We start from the raw sequence: 13,779 nt of genomic DNA on the forward strand, positions 1-13,779 counted from the left end.
CCTTACATTAAAATAGACACATCTCAAACTGTCGGTCTGAGCTCATCCCTTCTCTATCATGTGCCTGTCCTCCCTCACACAGTCTCCAAGCTTTCTCTATTTGTGAGCCAACCACCTCTTCCCCAGTCTCTTCGATTTGGTTCTCACCCCACAACAATTCTAGTTTAAAGTCTCCCCAGTAGCCTTAGCAAACCTCCCCGCCAGGATATTGGTCCCCCAGGGATTCAAGTGCAACCCGTCCTCTTTGTACAGGTCACACCTGCCCCAAAAGAGGTCCGAATGATCCAGAAATTTGAATCCCTGCCCCCTGCTCCAATCCCTCAGCCACACATTTATCCTCCACTTCATTCTATTCCTATTCTCACTGTCACGTGGCAGAGGCAGTAGTCCCGAGATCACTACCTTTGTGGTCCTGCTTCTTAACTTCCTTCCTAACTCCCTATAGTCTTTTTACAGGACCTCTTCACTTTTCTTACCTACGTCATTGGTACCAATATGTACCACGATCTCTGGCTGTTCTCCCTCCCACTGCAGGATATCATGGACGGTTTATGAAACATCCTGGACCCTGGCACCTGTTAGGCAAACTACCATCCGAGTTTCTTTGCTGCGTCCACAGAATCGTCCGTCTGACCCCCTAACTATAGAGTCCCCTATCACTACTGCCTTCCTCTTCCTTTCCCTACCCTTCTGAGCCACAGGGCCAGACTCTGTGTCAGAGGCATGGCCACCGTTGCTTCACCCAAGTCGGCTGCCCCCCCCAACAGTACTCAAACAGGAGCACTTATTGTTAAGGGGGGCAACCACAGGGGTATTCTCTAGTACCTAACTCTTCCCCTTCCCTCTCCTGACTGTTATCCACTTGCCTGTCTCCCATGGCCCCGGTGTGACCACCTGCCTATAACTCCAAGATAGATAGGTTCTTGATTAGTCAGGGCATCAAAGGGTATAGGGAGAAGGCAGGGGAGTGGGGATGACTGGAAGAATTGGATCAGCCATGATTGAATGGTAGAGTAGACTCAATGGGCCGAATGGCCTACTTCTGCCCTTATACCTTACGGTCTTATGATCTAAATGAGTTGGCCACACACACAGAATAGTTAATGACATTGTTCTTACCAGGGCCCAGAGTGCTGCCTTCAGCTGCTTTACACCATCCCATTTATCCAGCGCAGGTGAACGCACCACGTAACTCAAGTCAGGAACAATGCTCTGAAAAATAAAACCATCGACAGTATCCAGTAAAGTTCCAGTCCCTTCAAGATTCAAATTTGTCACATACTCATCAAAACATACAGTGAAATGTGTTGCTTGCGTTAACAACCAACACAGTCTGAGGATGTACTGGGGGCAGCCTGCAAGTGTCCCCATTCCAACACTAATATAGCATGCCCACATTGTTCAGCAGGAAAACACACAACCCAACAGGCAGCAAAACAACAGCATTGAGAGTACAGCCCACTGTTCAAACACTCCCACAGCCTGGGGAAAAGCTTGCCTCGCCCTCTGTCTGCCTCAGACTAGACACATGTTGGAAAAAATTCAAACCAGGCAGAAAACATTTGGGAAATCAACAAAAGCAAAATATTCTGGAAACACACAGCAGGCCTGGCAGCCTTTTATGGGAAGAAAAACAGAACAGTGAACATCAGAAGTGGCTTAATGACCTGTATCATTACCCTGTTTATCATTAATTAGAGACTGTGATCTCTTACGGTTCTGCAAGGTTGTCACAGCCAGGGATGGGGGTGGGGGTGGGGGGGGGGAAGGGCAGTGGGAATAAAGCTCTAGCGTGGCTGAGCGGTCTAAGGTGCTGGATTTAGGCTCCAGTCTCTTTGGAGGCGTGGGTTCGAATCCCAACGCTGCCAGTGGGATATTTTCTGTTCAGCACAGCTTTGTGGGCCGAAGTGCCTATATTGTGCTGTAGGTTTTCTATGTTTCTATGTTTAAATGCCTCAAATAGCTTCTGACAACCAAGTCCAGCTCCTGGCCTTCACACGTAGCTTAGCTACTGAGCCCGGTGTTTCTACTGACAAAGGTGGGTTACTGGCAGCTTAAAACCAGTCCCTTTGGGCAGATGGGGCTCGTCAGCCATGGTTGACAACTCACTTAGGAGAATGAAAACCCTAATGGAGAAGGCTTCAGGAGTAAACCCCAAAGAAAAATCTGGAACTGGAGTCCCTAAAGCAAACCAATGTTGAGTTCAATGCTGACCGTCAACTCCTGCAACACTGCTGGTACCAAGCTATCGGTCTCTGCCATTCCTTTGGATTCATCAGCAGCGAGGAGAGGGGGAGCCTGCTACGTGGGCAACTCTTCGCTCTCCATATCGTACTGGCCTGGCTTGTGTATCATGTAGACAACTAGGATGCAACGTCCATGGTTGACTCTGACCAAACAGAAGGCCTCAACTAGGCTGTGTGAAATGCTCAGAAATGACACTATTTTTATTTTTATTTCAGATAAACGTTAAGAACACTCAAATCAGGCAAAATCTGTAAGAGTAACACACACAAAATTCTGGAGGAACTCAGAAGGTCAGGCAGCATCTGCAGAGGGGAAATCAAGAGTTGACATTTCGGGCCAAGACGTTGTATTCCCCCCCCCCCCCACCCCCGATGTTAAGTTCATGCTCAGTCCTTCCACATTTCGTAAGCGTCGCTCAAGATTTGCACCATCTGCAGAATCGCTTGTGTACCTGAATGAGGCAACAGGGTTATTGGTTCAGAACACTTGCATGTGCCATTGTTTGCTGTTTGTAATCACTGTAATCGTAGCCATGAGGATGCATCGCATTTATCGGTTTGAAAAAGTTGTACAAAGATTTTCTAACCTGGGTCTCTAGTAAATGACAGCCTGTTTTATGATGCACCAACTGGCTGTACAGATGAACAGGCAGATAAACATAAGGTCGCTGTAACCTAGAAGTAGAAAATCAGGTTTACAATAGAGAAATCTTATGAGTTAATGCTCTGCAATTCAAGCTCCATATTGAATCTGCAGATATACAATTAGTTTTTGAATCTAATTTTGAGAGACAAAGAGGAAAGCTTGCATGTCTTATATCATATTTCAACATATTCCAAAATTATAAAAAAGATTTTAAGTGCATTTGTTGCATTATTTTGGAGACTATGATGTACACAAGTTGTTCACAAGTGGTTCAAGTATAAAGCTGTTGTGACATGTTCAGTGTCAAGTGACCTCACCTATTTTGCTAGCTTTAATTTTTGCTCATGATACACTTCTGACACCCAGTGGCCAAAGTTTGTAACTGCACAAACCGATTTTACAATCAAGCCATAATAGGTAATGCATTGCAGAAACAGGTCCTTCAGCCCAACAAGAATCTGCCAACCACTAAGCACTCGCCCACCTTAACCTAAACTACTATCACTTTTTAAATTCTCCCCGTTTTCCCACCAACTTCTTAGTAGATTCAGCATTTCACCAAAACCTTTGATGATGGCTTGGTATGGAAACAAAGCCCAGCCTACATACAGAAAGTGATGGATACAGCCCAGTCCATCGCAGGCAAATACCTCCCCACCATTGAGCACATCTACTCAGAGCACTGCCACAAAAAAGCAGCATCCATCGTCAAAGAGCCCCACCAGCCAAGGCATGCTTGCTTCTTACTCATACTATCAGACCCCACCCGGTTCAGGAACAGTTATTCTCTACAACCATTAGGCTCCTGAACCAATGTGGACAACTTCACTCACAACTCTGAACTGATTCTACAACCTACAGACTTGAGGGCTCTTTACAAATTCTCAGTTGATCTTCTTTTACACATTGGTTTTGTATATGTACAGCTTTTCATAAATTCTATCTTTTTTTTCTTGTAAATGCCTGCAAGAAAATGAATCTAAGGTGACTACAGTATACATACTTAGAACTTTGGACTCTGAATTAACCGTCTCCAGACTAGATTACTGACACACACTAGGGGCAAATTACAGGAGGAAAGTGACCTTGTAATCGATGTATTTGGAGAGGAAACCCGCAGGAAGAAGTGCTAACTTCTTTGGAGGTCAGGGTTAAATGCAGTTGGCTGGAACAGCCTGTGCCAGGTTTTGATCAACCAGATGTGAACATTTAATCAAACGACAGCAAGTGTTTAAAGCGGTGATTATATAAAAAGCCTAATCCACATCCATTATATGCAATCTTTGTAGACCACGTTAGTAATGTCAGCAAATTCCACACAAAGAAGAGCAGAGAATACGGTGGAAAACAAAGTGACAAGAGACGTAGAGTGCCCAATCTATGGAGAATCAGAGACTTTCCCCCAGGTTGGGGGGGGGGGGGGGAAAGAAAGGTGACTGGAGGCAAGTATAGGGGGAATGGTGTCAGAAGTAGGTTTTAGTTTTAAATCAGAGTGGTGGGTGCATGGAGCGTCCTGCCAGGAGTGGTGTAGAGGTAGATACATTAGGGGCATTTGAGAGATATGGATGATAGAAAAATGGAGAGCGATGCGGGAGATTATATAGGTTATATTCATCTTGGAGTAGGTTAAAAGGTTGGCACAACATCATGAACTGAAGGGCCTTAACTCTGCTGTAGTGTTCAATGTCCTATAACAAATCAAACAATTAATTTCATATGCAACTTTCTCTTTCATGGTAACTTATTATTTAGATATTATAATGCAAGAACCAGAGTACTGAGAGGTGATTAAAGAACTTTAACAGTGGGCTTTGTGCAAACAATGACTGTTAAGACACGCTCTCCCAGCCCCTCACCTGTGGTTAGTGCGGCGCACATAGTTCTCTCCATCAGCGGGTTTGCGGTATGTAGTGAGTGCCTCGTTTAGCTTTTCTTCAATCAGATCCACATATTTCAAGTTGTATTCCTGAAGATACAAAAGTTCTTTACAATGCTGATACAATGCTCTATGTTCTATTCATCTTTGAACTATGACATGCCCAGGATCAGCATTCATACTGATTTACTCCAATATTGGGTACTTTACCAGTGTCCCTGATCGTACGGCTTTATAGGTCAAAGACAAAGCCTAGTCTATTGAATTCTTAATTTTCACATGGCCTTTATTTACCACAGGAGCACTGATTGCCTGCCTGCTGTGAAACAATTCATTGTACCTTAATTGCAACAGGCCTACGTTTCTAGAATCATGAAATTCCCATTTACCAGTTGACAGATAGCTCTAACGTTGCTCCTATTACAGTAGGTAACTTTGCATCTGGTTGCATCAAGCTGTGCATACGCCTGGGTATATAAACTCCAACATCCCTATGCCCTGCGTGCTCACACAGATGGATATGGCCACGTCATAGAGAGCTGCTCCACTTAGCTGCATCAACTGTCCCAGGTAGGATTCTTTACTTAGAAGCATATTTCTGAACACAAATCAATCTGATTGGAAAGGTCAGGTGTGGGTTGGCTCGAGCCAGCAGGGCCTGGGCCCGAGAGCAAGAATCGAGCCAATGTTTGGCCAAATTAAGGTCAGTGTTGGGGCTGGAGGTTTGCTGCACGGTGAGATTTACTCATCTCTGTGCTGTGGACTGCAACTAATGGGCTTCCTGGACTAGCTACAGTGACGATTGGCTTTGTGGCTGCGAACTTACGCAAATTTTAGCTCTGAATGTTGTTTGCTTACTTCTTGTTTGCACAAATTGCTTTTTTTTTGTACGGTGAGTGTTTAATGGTCTTTTTTAATGGGCTCCATTGTGTATTTTTTGTATCGTGGCTGCCTGTAAGGGCTGTGCATGCAAGGTATCCCAGAAATACAGATGAACTGAAACAGTTCTGTATGCAAGAATGGTCTACAATTCCTCGCCATTGTGCAAGTCTGATCAGCAGCTACAGAAAATGCTTGCTGGAGGTTACTGCTGCTAATGGAGGTTCTATCAATTATTAAATACAAGGATTCACATACTTTTTCCAGCCTGGACTGTGAATGATTAAACAATATGAACAAAAAAGACGTGAAAAGTACAATTGTTTGTGAGTGTTATTAGTTAAGGCAGATTGAGTTTGTCTATTATTGTGACTTAGATGAAGATCAGAACACGTTATGAGTAATTAATGCAGAAAATCAGGTAACTGCAAAGGGTTCACAATTTTTTTTCTTGCAATTATATATAGTATATATACTCTAAAAACAAATGCACTTTGATTAGACCAACATCTTCCTCCAAGAGAGAAAGAAAGGCAAGGACAACTTTCAAAGATCTCCAGATGCCAAGGACAGTGAGGGATGAAAGCAGATGGCAGATAGAGGGAATTAAAAGCAGCTTTTTACCATTTCAGAATACAGAAAGTGTCGGGGCTAATTAAAAACAAAATTAGGAAGGCAAAGAAGGGACATTAAATATCACTGGCAGGCATGATTAAGGAAAACCTTTAGTGGAGATGCAGAGAAAGGGCCTATTACGGACCAAAAGGGTAATATCTGTGCACGATGCCACAGGATAAAGGCAGTCTATATCTCGTGGCACCACACATACATAACATACAGAGGAATGTGTTGTTCGCATTAACAACCAACACAACCTAAGGACGTGCTGGAGGCAGCAGAGCACAAAAGGTCATTTGAAAAATACAATACTGTGCAAAAGTCTAGCTAGGGTGCCTAGACCTTTGCACAGTACCATAGTAATTTTATGTATTATTCTGTACTGCTGCCGCAAAAGAAAAACTGTTTTTACAATGTGAGAGTGATGATAAACCTAATTCTGATATGGGATAATTCTGATATTCTATTGTGGACTGAGAGTGGGAAGGGGGCAGGGAGAGGGGAATCATGGTTGGGAAAAGGGGTCGCGAAGCAACAGAAAGACATTCTGTAAGGATCAATAAACCGTTTGGAATCAAATAACCTTGCCTGGTGCCACAGGGCTGGGTGTGGCTGTACTATGCCACCCCTGCCCCCGTACTCCTTCTCTGCCAACTGTTCCATGTCCCACCCACAGTGCTCTATTCTCGCCATTCCCAACATCCTCTGCTCCTGCCAGATTTTCATACTCCCTGCTCCACATTTATTTTTATATATTTGACATCCCAAACCTGCTCTACCATTCAACAAGATCATAGCTGATCTTCTATATCAACGCAATTTCTGTTATATCCTCATTTTCCATTATTGCTCTAAAACCCCCCAAAAATCTATGGATCTCAGTTTGAATGTAGTAATTGGACCTCCACAGCCACCTGAGAAACAGAATTCCAAATATTTACCATATGAAACAACTTTTCCTCACATTAGTCCTAGTCTATGCTTCCTTCCCATGTATCTCTGACGATTTAGATTGAGTACTTCATACAGAGGGCAGTGAACACGAGACAGAAACCATACCATTATTGTATTCTCTGATATGTATTGCTTCTGCTTACCCACCATACTAAAGCTGACGTATCCATACACAATGCTGTACATGGTATGGAAACTGCACCATGGCAGACAGACAAGAGAAAATCTGCAGATGCTGGAAATCCGAGCAACACACACAAAATGCTGGAGGAACTCAGCAGGGGCTTGGTCCAAAATGTCGACTGTACTCTTTTCCACAGATACTGCCTGACCTGCTGAGTTCCTCCAGCATTTTGTGTGTTTTGCTGAGGAGGACAGGAAGGCTCTACGAGTAGTCAAAACTGCCCAAAAGCATCATCAGTACCATCCTAGCTGCCATCGAGATCAAGGATATATTAACAGAAAGGTGCTGGAAAAGGGCTAGTGGCATCATGAAGGATCCCACACACCCTGCTCATAGACTGTTTGTCCCACTGTCACCCGGGAGGAAACTATGTAGCATCCACACCAGAAACACCTCCCCTCAAGCAGTAAGGCTGATCAACACCTCCACACCCCCAACCACAACTACTTTATCATTTCCTGTCAGCCACCTTTAGTACAGGCACTCCTGTGCCTGGTGTCGCTTTACGCACATACAATCAATGTACAGTTGCAAGGAAAAGTTTGTGAACCCTTTGCAATTACCTGGTTTTTCTGCATTAATTACTCATAAAATAGTCTGATCTTCATCTAAGTCACATTAATAGACAAACACAACCTGCCTAAATAATGCACAAACAATTGTACTTCTTCTTACCATTTAAACAATCACAGTCTAGGTTCAAAAAAGTATGTGAATCTCTGGGGTGATGCTTTCTACAAAAGCTACTTGCAGTTGGGTGTTCCAATCAATGAGATGAGATTGGAGGTGAGGGTTGTAGAGGTGCCCTGCCTATAAAAAAGACACACAATGTCAAGATACTGACACAGCCTGCTCCCCTCAAGAAAGATCTCTTTTTGTGCACTATGCCTCAAACAAAACAACTTTCAGAGGACCTTAGAAGAATTGTAGAGATGCATGAAGCTGGAAAAGGCTACAAAAGCATTTCTAAAGACCTGAGTGTGCATCAGTCTACAGTAAGAGAAACTGCCTACAAATGGAGGGAACTCAGTACAGTTGCTTCTCTCCCTAGGAGTGGGCATCCTGCAAAGTTCACACCAAGAGCACAACGTGCAATGCTGAAGGAGGTGAAAGAGAACCCAACGGTACCAGCCAAAATCATGCACAACTCTGCTCACGAGTCCACTGGAAGAGTAACACTGAACAAGAATGGTGCTCATGGAAGGACACCACGGGAGGAAACCACTGAAACAAAAACACTGCTGCATGTCACAAGTTTGCAAAAGACCACCTGGATGCTCCACAACACTTCTAGGACAATGTCCTGTGGACAGATGAGAAAAAGTTGAACTTCTTGGCAGAAATACATATGTTTGGAGGGAAAAGAGCACCGCACACCCACACCAAAATCTCATCCCAACTGTGAAGCATGGTGGAACGAGCATCGTGGTTTGGGCCTGCTTTGCTGCCTTGTGGCTGGGACAGCTTGCAATTGTTGAGGGAACAATGAATTCAAAATTCTATCTAGACATTTTACAGGATAGCGATGCATCACTTGAAGCTTAATAGAAGTTGGATGATGCAACAAACAATGATCTGAAACACAAGTGCAAGTCAACAACAAAATGGTTTAAAAAAAAGATTAGTATTTTGGAATGGCCAAGTCAGAGTCCAGACTACCCCAATTGAAATGCTGCAGCATGAACTGAAGAGGACTGGTCATGCAAGGTATCCCAGAAATATTGATGAACCTTAACAGTTTTGTATGGAAACAAGCCTGATCAGTTACAAGAAATGTTTGGTGGAGGTTACTGCTGCTGAAGGAGGCTCTAGCAGTTATTAAATAGAAGGGTTCACATACTTTTTCCAGCCTGGACTGTGAATGATTAAACAATGTGTTCAATAAAGACATGAAAAGCACAATTGTTTGTGTGTTATTAGTTTAGGCAGACTGTGTTGGTCTATTATTATGACTCAGATGAAGATCAGACCACATTTTATGAGTAATTATTACCAAAAACCAGGTAATCACAAATGGTTCACAAACCTTTTCTTGCAACTGTCTATTATGTAAGCTATCTAATGGATTTATACTTGTTTTTATTAGTGCTTTTTTTTACGTTGCATCAGATTTGAAGTAACAATTATTTCATTCTCCTTTACACTTGTATATTGGAAATTACATGAAACAATCTTGAACAAATACGTGCTGCAAGTGTCAAACTGCAGCAAATTGCTTCCTTTGAGTCCAGTTGCAAGACCAAAGATTTTATTGTCCACCTGGTAATCAAACATCTTTGAAGAGATTTTGCCACTGCTCACCTGCTGCCATTTTTCCAACTGTTTGGTAACATAACCCCTCTCATTCAGGTAGGAGAATCCCTTGGGGATGGACAAAAATCTGGGAAAATAAATTAAATTCTATCAGAAACCTAGATACCAACAAAGTGCAAATAATACTACTGATCAGAAAGTGACTAGAGGATTAGACTGATTCCTGTCTAGCTTTTATTTTTGTGGTAAAACCTCCTTTGTCACAAGAAAGTGACTACGGTGAGAGAGGGGAAGCAGGGAGGAAGGGAGAGCAAGAAAACAGGGAAAGAGGATCAGTAAGAAATGTAGACAGATGGAAGGAAAGAGGGAGCAAGAGGAAGCAAAACAGACAGAGAGTGGTGGGAGAAACAATGACAGGAAGAAATAAAGTGACCAAAAAGCTCACAGAAATGGCAGGGAGCCTTTATGGGTATGATCCCTTAGATTAGTTGTAATGTTCAGTTGACATTTCAAAATATTAAATGTTTTTCATTTTGATTACTATGTCTAATTACTTATATTCCATAATTTTCAATATTTGCTTTCCCATTCACCAGTACATTTTTTAAGGGATTGAAAACAGTACAGAATGGGTTCATAAAGGCATGCATTTACTGTTGGCTGCATTGGAATTTCAGAAAGCATTTGATAAATTCCACCATTAAAGACTAGCTAATAAAACTGAAGCCAGTTGACTTGAGGATCCATTACAGCATGAGCAAAAATCAGTTTAAAACAGAGCGGCAGTAATGTCATTTTCAGATTGGAGCTCGGTTGCAATAGCGATAAAAGCTTACACGTGTATGAGTATCTTTAGAGTAACTGGGGTCATTCTTGTCAGAATAAAGGTCTACAGAAAAGATTTAAAACAATGAGTCAAGGATACAGAAACAGTAATTATGAGCTCCAATTCATTGTCTGAAACAGAATCAACTTGCATCTTCAAAGGGGAACTGAACTGAAAGATTAGCTTTATTTGTCAGTGAAATGCATAATTTTGCATTAACAACCAACACATTCAGAGGATGTGCATACAAGGTGTCTGCTGTTTTCTTGAACAGGTTCCATGTTTCTTTGTTTTGTGACTGCCTGCGGGATGACAAATCACAGAGTTGTATTTAGTATACATACTTTGATAATAAATGTACTTTGAAACTCTGAAAGTGTTGTTATGTTTCCGGTGCCAACATACTAACCCACGTCTTTGGAATGTGGGAGGAAACTGGAGCACCCAGAGGAAATCCACACTGTCACAAGGAGAACTTACGAACTCCTTATAGACAGCAGTGGGAATCGAATTACGATCACTGGCAATATAAAGTGTTACACTAACCACTATGCTACTGTATCACCCTGGAGGGTAGCACTGGAGGAGTGTAATTTGCAGGGGAAGGGAGCTGATGGATTTCTTGTACCTGGACTTCATTGAGCTGAAGAGCCTTCTCCTGTGCTGACATTTCTGAGTTTAATATGACAGGGAGAAGCTGTGTCAGATTGTTAGGCATGCAGCCAGTGGAACGCGGAGGAGAGCTGGAACACTGACCAACCACACTCACCGGAGGAGTAACAGCAATCCTTTGTCTCCAAGGTGGGTTAAAGCTGGCTTCAACTGGATCAGTGCATGTAGGTTAGCCTGGAGGATGAGAAAAAAAGTTTCAAATGGATCAGTGGTAAGAAAGTCCTCATATTTCAGCTCAATCGCAAACTGAATATTGACCACAATTTTGACTGACACTCCAGTCCCGATTACGAGTGGTTTCAGGCCCATACAGCCTGAAATGATGGTGACCAAGATGGCAATTACGTGTTCTTTTTACAATGGCAGGCAATGTTTCATGTGCAGAGGAATGTGCAACTGGAAGCCAGATGCAAACTCTCCCAACAAAGGATGCATCTCTGACAAAGCAACACCCTGTTTGCAATGTGTGCACTTTGAAACCAATCATCAAGTGCAGCAATGCTTCAACCACAACATTTAAGACTGAAATTTCACCAAGACCATTAGACAAAGGAACAAAATTAGGCCATCTGGCCCATCAAGTCTACTCTGTTATTCAATCATGGTTGATTTAGTATCCCTCTCAACTCCATTCTCCTGTCTTCTCTCCATAACCTCTGACACCCTGACTAATCAAGAATCTATCAACCTCTGATTTAAATATATCCAATGACTTGGTCTCCACAGACACCTGTGGCAACGAATGTCAGATTCACTTCCTTCTGGCTAAAGAAATTCCACCTCACCTGTGTTCTAAAGGGAACATCCTTGTATTCTGAGGCTGTGCCCTCTGGCCCTAGACTCCTCTACTATAGGAAACATCCTCTCCACATTCACTCTAACTAGGCCCTTCAATATTCGATAGACAATCTAATCCCAGATGTAACTTTGCAATAATAAGCATTGTAAACATTTAGAATAGTTAAAAGAAACTTCTAAAGTTTACCTTCCCACCCCCAGTAATTGGAGTCACCTACTTTAACCCTAATATTCCGACCGTCTAAAAGGACAAGGAGTGGTTTCAGCTTTTATATCAGTGTAGTTCAAATGTGTGACTGCCGTAACTGAGTTTGAAGACAGGATCATGGTTTAAATACTTAGACAGGCCCGTCACAAATTGCCAGCAAACTTGTATTGAAGTCAAAGTCAAGTCAGGATTTTACAGGAACAACTAGTACTCAAATTTAAAGGAAAACAAAATAATTGTTACTCTGGATCCAGTGCAGCATATAAAAAAATAAAAATGCCATAAATACATACATACAAAAAATAGTGCACAGGTGTGTCTGTACATAAGGTGACTAACAAGAAATGATAAAGTAGTGGTGGTTGGGGGTGTGGAGTGGGTTAGTGGGTGGAGGTGTTAATAGCCTTACTGCTTGGGGAAGGTAACTGTTTTTGAGTCTGGTGGTCCTGGTGTGGATGCTACATAGCTGCCTTCCTGATGGGAGTGGGACAGTCCATGAGCAGGGTGGCTGAGATCCTTCATGATACTACCGGACCTCTTCCAGCACCTTTCTGTATATACGGTATGTCCTTGATAGTGGGTAGGCTGGTGCCAGTGATGCAACGGACAATCCAGAATGGTCACAGAGCAGAGGTGTCGAGAACTGTCCTCAACACTGCCTCCAACCTCGCCAGTTCAAGGTCCCAAATGCCAATTCCAATATCCCTCATTCTATCATTCCACATGGACATGCAAGTGTTGAAGTCTGGGAATCTTGTAATCAAAGTGAATTAAATCCTGAGATGAAGTATTTATCTTTATTTAGAGATGCAGTGTAGTAATACTGCCAGCAACCCACCTATTTAACCCTAGCCTATTCACAGGATAATTTATAATGACCAATTAACCACTAACACCACGGTACATCTTTGGACTGTGGGAGAAAACTAGAGCCCTGGAGGAAACCCACACGGTTACGGGGAGAACGTATAGTGCCAGAATTGAACTCCGAACTCCAAGATGTAATAGGATTCCACTTACTGCCACACTGCCGCGACACCCAAGTATAATAACCTTAAGAGAATATCACACAAAGTGCACTGAACATTCATTTCTACATTCAGTTCCAAGCCTCACCTTGTCCTCACATGCCTCATCCAGGATATCAAGTGCTTCGGAAGAGATAGTCTTATTTTTATCGTGCAGCTGCGTCACTAGTAACTCGATGCCCCAGTTGCTGAAGAACTCCACATTGGCCCGTAGTAAGACACGCAAGTGTTTTGTTGCATACAACCTGCAGTTCTAAAATTGACAGCAGTCAGACCAGTAAAGGTGGTACAACCTAGACCATCCCTCTCACAAATTAAAGCAAAAATAACTGAAGTCTTGCTGATCTCACCACAATCAGCTTTTGTATAGGACAAGTTTTCAAAGCTACACCACAAACACAGAATTAAAAACTTAATCCTTTTTTTAAACAACTAATTTTGAAGATGCAATCATCACTGTCAGAATTTGCCTTGAAGTCAAGTGTACAGGACCAACTAGTAATGAGAGATTGCAGAAGCTGGAATCTGGAACAATATTCAAATTGCTGGAGAAACTCAGCAGGTCAGGCAGCATCTATGAAGGGAAATGGA

General features: G+C 42.6%; 1 protein-coding gene across 2 annotated transcripts in view; it reads right to left on the reverse strand.

Moving 5' to 3' along the window:
- Positions 1-13,779, reverse strand: part of LOC140728898 (rapamycin-insensitive companion of mTOR-like) — a 201,690-nt gene that overhangs the window by 47,205 nt on the left and 140,706 nt on the right. For both annotated transcript variants that reach the window (XM_073047981.1, XM_073047980.1), the window contains exons 23-28: positions 13,277-13,441; positions 11,252-11,328; positions 9,705-9,783; positions 4,749-4,858; positions 2,834-2,921; positions 1,120-1,212 (exon numbers count right to left, since the gene is read on the reverse strand). In XM_073047981.1, the coding sequence (XP_072904082.1) occupies positions 1,120-1,212; positions 2,834-2,921; positions 4,749-4,858; positions 9,705-9,783; positions 11,252-11,328; positions 13,277-13,441 (612 nt within the window). The remainder of the gene's footprint in view (positions 1-1,119; positions 1,213-2,833; positions 2,922-4,748; positions 4,859-9,704; positions 9,784-11,251; positions 11,329-13,276; positions 13,442-13,779) is intronic.

The sequence above is a fragment of the Hemitrygon akajei genome, chromosome 6 (genome assembly GCF_048418815.1).
Source record: "Hemitrygon akajei chromosome 6, sHemAka1.3, whole genome shotgun sequence".
In the NCBI taxonomy this organism is placed as follows: domain Eukaryota; kingdom Metazoa; phylum Chordata; class Chondrichthyes; order Myliobatiformes; family Dasyatidae; genus Hemitrygon; species Hemitrygon akajei.